Raw genomic sequence first — 5,252 nt, forward strand, 5'->3', positions numbered from 1 at the left:
GGAGTGTAATGGCACAATCTCAGCTCACTGCAACCTCTGCCTCCGGGGTTCAAGTGATTCTCCTGCCTCAGCCTCCTGAGTAGCTGGGATTACAGGTGCCCGCTACCACGCCCGGCTGAATTTTTTTGTGTTTTTAGTAGTGATAGGATTTCACCATGTTGGCCCAGCTGGTCTTAAACTCCTGATCTCAAGTGATGAGCCCACCTCAGCCTCCCGAAGCTCTAGGGTTCCAGGTGTGAGCAACCACGCCTGGCCTCCATCAGCCATGTTCTAACACCTCCAGTTTTTGCTGCATTCCCTGTAGCTGCCATGCACTCAAGAGCCTCGCATTAGGCGCTTTGTATGATGTAACAGTCTGCACATGGTATTTCTAATCTTCACCACTCTTCAAGGTTGATATTACTCCCATTTTTAGATGTGAGAGTTGAGGCTTGGAAGTCAAGAATATGCCCAGGATCACAGCCAGTAAAGAGGCAAAGCCAAGATTCAAATCTAGGTCTTTGAAGCTCCAAAGCTAGTGGTTCCCAAGCTTGGTTGATCATCTGAAGCTTCAGGGAAAATTTCAAATCTACAGATTCCAGAGCTCTGCTCCAGGATCATTCTTATTCAGGAACCTTGGGATGGAAGCGGGTGAATCTGGATTTTTAAGAAGATCCCAAGTAATTTGATACATAGCCAAGGAAATCAGGTATGGCGGGATCTTCTAGCATTTAAGGGTATGGGCCCAGCAGCCCTGTAGCAGTCCCCTTCCCAGTCCTCTTACCTGGTAGGACTCCCTCTAAGACACTCCCTCGGAAGGTGTCCTGGGTAAACTTGGGCTTGTGGTCATTCTGGTCGGTCACGATGATGGAGATGTTCATGGGATCCTCCACTGAGGCACCATTCTCTGACACAGCGTGGCCAAAGAGCTGTGGGGTACACAGCTCTGGGGTCAGCCTGGTGCCACCCACCTCCCCAGGCCTAGGACCCCACTTCTGAGGGGACATTTACAGTAGACACTAAAGGCTACTTGCCTCATACTTGGCAATCTCCTCCCGGTCCAGTGGCTTGTTCAACAACAACCAGCCTGTCTCCTTCTCTACAGCAAAGACACCCTCAGGGGGGCTGTCTGCCCCCGGCCCCGTGATGCTGTAGAAAATCTTCGTGTCTCTATCTTTATTAGACTTGAGCTGGAGGGAAAAGAAAATGGCAGCTGACAAAGTAACAAATATCCCACGACTGTGACAAAGAGTCCTCTGTGAAGAGGGGCCCTGCCATAGGAGAATCTGCTCACATAGGAGAGGTTTTCCTCTGTTGGCCCACACATTCAGTAGCAAGAAATCTCATGCACGCCTTTGAATGGGGGTCCCTGGGGCCACCAACGATTCCCAGGAGAAGGCACAGTCGTACCTGATTCAGCCTCTGCGGGAAGGGACCTTTGCCATTTTCAGGGACAGATATTGGAGCAACCACCCAATCTCTCTTGTGTCGTCGTAAGATACGTTTGGATGGGAAGATCTTCAATGGATTCCTTTCTTTCAGTGACTTTCTGTCCTGCAAGGAGAGAAACCCCTTAACCCAGAGGTGCAAATAGCTGGGACATACTCAACATCCTCTCATCTATAAGAGTTAAGGGCCGCTGGGCATGGTAGTTCACGCCTATAATCCCAGCACTTTGGGAGGGTCACTTGAGCCCAGGAGTTTGAGAGCAGCCTGGGCAAGATAGTGAGACCCTAAGTTTAATTAAAAAAAAAAAAAAAAAGAGGTAAGGGTGAGGAGACCTAGAGGAGCCTACTGCAAGGGGAACTTGGTGTTTACTTATACAGGAGGACCAGTGAAATATACCACAGCACATCCGTCTAGTGGAATACTATGCAGCTCTCAAAATAAGAATGAGTATGCTCTCTAAAAAAAAAGAGCTTTTTTCTTTCTTTTCCCTTTTTGGAGATGGAGTCTTGTTCTGTTGCCCAGGCTGGAGTGCAGTAGCAAGATCTCGGCTCACTGCAACCTCTGCCTCTCAGGTTCAAGTGATTCTCCTGCCTCAGCCTCCTGAGTAGCTGGGATTACATCTGCCACCACGCCCAGCTAATTTACGTATTTTTAGTAGAGACGGAAAACCGTTTTCACCATATTGGTCAGGCTGGTCTCGAACTCCTAACCTCAAGTGATCCACCCGCCTCAGCCTCCCAAAGTGCTGGGATTACAGGCATGAGCCACCGCACTCGGCCTGATCTTTGATTTATGCTGTCAAATGAAAAGATTAAGGTATAGGGCAGCTTAATATAGTTTAGCATTTTATTTAACAAACACGTTGTGCTTAATATGTGCCAGGCACTGTTCCACCTTTTGTATAAAAGGGTAGGAAATAAGACCATGTAGTCACATTTTCTTATACATGGATGAAGTCAGGGAGAATATGGAAAAAACTAATAGTGGTTGTCTGTGGAAAGAGGGTAAACATTGTGCTGTGCTAATACACCGTTAAGTAGAAAAAGGTCCAGACATGTGAACAGCATCCTAGCTTTTGCATAAGAAGGAAAAGAATGTTTTTATATATGTGTATATACAAAATAGATAACATGTAAAAACACGTGTAATATAAATAAATATGTAACACATAAATATAGACTATATATAAACTCTGGAAGAAAAGAAACTGGAAACAGTGGTTAACTGCGTCTTCTCTTGGAGGGGTGAAGAGGGCTTTAGGCAAATGGAGGCAAACGAGGGGAGATATTTATTGTATAGCTTATTAGTATTTTTTATTTTTGAACCACGTGGCTATATTAGCTATTCAAAAATTAAAATGAAGTATGGCCAAGCACTCCAGGTGCATCTTCCTGGAGGCTCATGGGATTGGCAGGCCTGTGTTTAGAACTGCCTTCAGTTGGGGTTAACATGGATAAGGGAAGGAAGTAAAGGGAGGTGGGAGAGGGAATCCAAGGGACCCAGTACATGGGGTGATTACTCATGAGGCAGCTCTTGGCTCCACTGGGCTGACCTCAGGCACCACTGTTGGGTAGCTGCAAGCACTACCACCCTTAGATCAGTGCTCACACCCAAGCTGTGGGCAGCTGAGGACTAACACTTGCTCCTCTGAAGGGTTGACTTGGCTCACAACAGCCGTAGCAACCAAGGGCTCCTGGCCAGAAATCTGGGCAAGCACAGAGAACATCTTTCTTTTGTCCTGCAGGTGGACATGGTGTTTTACCTGGACTGTCTCGCCATTCTGCACAGTGAAGTCGTCATTAACAGTGCTAAACAGAGCTGGCTCTTGACCAGGGCAGCCCGTGAATACTGTGGGGAAGGGGAAAAGAGAGCATTAGGAAGGCAGGAGTATTTTGGAAGTTGCCCCAGGAAACCCCTGACTGGATCAAGGACTGCTAAGTGGCTGCAGAAGGGGGACTTAGCTTACCGCCTCTGACCAGGAGTGTGACTAATACAAGTTTCAGATGAGACTTCCAAGTTTGGTTTCCAGAGGGAAGATTGCCTCAAGGGAAGATCTCCTCGTGGTCAGTTTGTGGGTCAAACTCTTCTTTGTTCTTGGTCCCAGAGGACCAAGATCATAGACATTCAGGGACATTAGCCCCAGGTGGTCTCATATGACATGGGGTTGATAAGGTCATAGCTAGAGGCAGAAGATTTTCTGAAGACTGTGAGTCTATTTACACACAATATATATGCCCACACGGATCACTTGGACAACCTTGGGTTGTTCCAGTTCATTTTGCTCCTTCTGAATCCCTAATGCTTAGCTACTCTTTTTTTCTTTTTTTTTTTGAGACGGAGTCTCGCTCTGCCGCCCAGGCTGGAGTGCACTGGCCAGATTTCAGCTCACTGCAAGCTCCGCCTCCCGGGTTCACGCCATTCTCCTGCCTCAGCCTCCCGAGTAGCTGCAACTACAGGCGCCGCCGCCTCGCCCGGCTAGTTTTTTGTATTTTTTAGTAGAGACGGGGTTTCACCGTGTTAGCCAGGATGGTCTCGATCTCCTGACCTTGTGATCCGCCCGCCTCGGCCTACTAAAGTGCTGGGATTACAGGCTTGAGCCACCGCGCCCGGCCTCTTAGCTACTCTTTAAACAAGCACTCCAAGTTAGTAACCACCATTCACCAGCTGGAGGTGAATTTCATCCTTGCAACTATGATACCAAGTTGGTATTATCCCCTCCCCCTACCTTTTTTTTTTTTTGAGACAGAATCTTGCTGTGTTCACCCAGGCTGGAGTGCAATGGCACGACCCCAGCTCGCTGCAACCTCCCCCTCCCAGGTTCAAGCGATTCTCCTGCCTCAGCCTCCTGAGTAGCTGGGGTTACAGGTGTGCACCACCACGCCCACCTAATTTTTGTATTTTTAGTAGAGATTGGGTTTCACCATGTTGGCCAGGCTGGTCTTGAACTCCTAACCTTGTGATCCACCCGCCTCAGTCTCCCAAAGTGCCGGGATAACAGGCGTGAGCCACCGCGCCCAGCCCCCTTTACAAAGATTAGAAAACTGAGGTTCAGAAGCCAGGTCTACCTGAGTCCAAGACACACACTAGAGAATATTCACAACCAATGTTGTTACCTACTCTTCCTTATGGCCAATGCAAGAAATCAGGGAATCTGCCAGGGGCTACACCCTGGGTCCTGCCAGCACCATGCTCTGCCCAGAGCTCCCATTTTCGCTAGGCTGCAACACAACAAAGACCACAAGGACAGTCCCACGACTGTCCATAGATATGTCAGGCGAGGGCACCAACTGTCCTTTCAGAAAGGTTGTCTTTTAGTTTCAGATTATTATTTTGGTTTTAAAATATCTTTCCTTAAAATAAGAAAGGATAACAGATGAGGGGGGTTTTTTGGTCAATTTTTTTTTTTTAATTATTTTTTGGAAACAGAGTCTCACTCTGTCACCTAGGCTGGAGTGCAGTGGCACGATCTTGGCTCACTGCAACCTCCACCTCCTAGGTTCAAGTGATTCTTCTGTCTCAGCCTCCCAAGTAGCTGGGACTATAGGTGTGTGCCACCACACCTGGCTAATTTTTGTATTTTTAGTAGAGATGGGGTTTCACCATGTTGACCAGGCTGGTCTCGAACTCCTGACCTCGTGATCTGCCTGCCTAGGCCTCCCAGAGTGCTGGGATTACAGGTGTGAGCCACCACACCCAGTCTAGATGAGGCTTTTAAAATAATAAAAGTAATATGGACATGACAAAGTATTCACATAATATATAAGAGTACAATATAAAAAAGCAGAATTCTGGCCGGGCGCGGTGGCTCAAGCCTGTAATCCCAG

At 47.7% G+C, this 5,252-nt stretch overlaps 1 protein-coding gene across 2 annotated transcripts in view; it reads right to left on the reverse strand.

Annotated features, from left to right (window-relative positions):
- Positions 1–5,252, reverse strand: part of CDH3 (cadherin 3) — a 61,943-nt gene that overhangs the window by 24,330 nt on the left and 32,361 nt on the right. For both annotated transcript variants that reach the window (XM_017852350.1, XM_017852349.1), the window contains 4 exons: positions 3,191–3,276; positions 1,390–1,533; positions 1,014–1,169; positions 764–908 (listed from right to left, as the gene is read on the reverse strand). In XM_017852350.1, coding sequence (XP_017707839.1) covers positions 764–908; positions 1,014–1,169; positions 1,390–1,533; positions 3,191–3,276 — 531 coding nt within the window. The remainder of the gene's footprint in view (positions 1–763; positions 909–1,013; positions 1,170–1,389; positions 1,534–3,190; positions 3,277–5,252) is intronic.

Source organism: Rhinopithecus bieti, unplaced genomic scaffold (genome assembly GCF_001698545.2).
Source record: "Rhinopithecus bieti isolate Rb0 unplaced genomic scaffold, ASM169854v2 scaffold_34281, whole genome shotgun sequence".
NCBI lineage: Eukaryota > Metazoa > Chordata > Mammalia > Primates > Cercopithecidae > Rhinopithecus > Rhinopithecus bieti.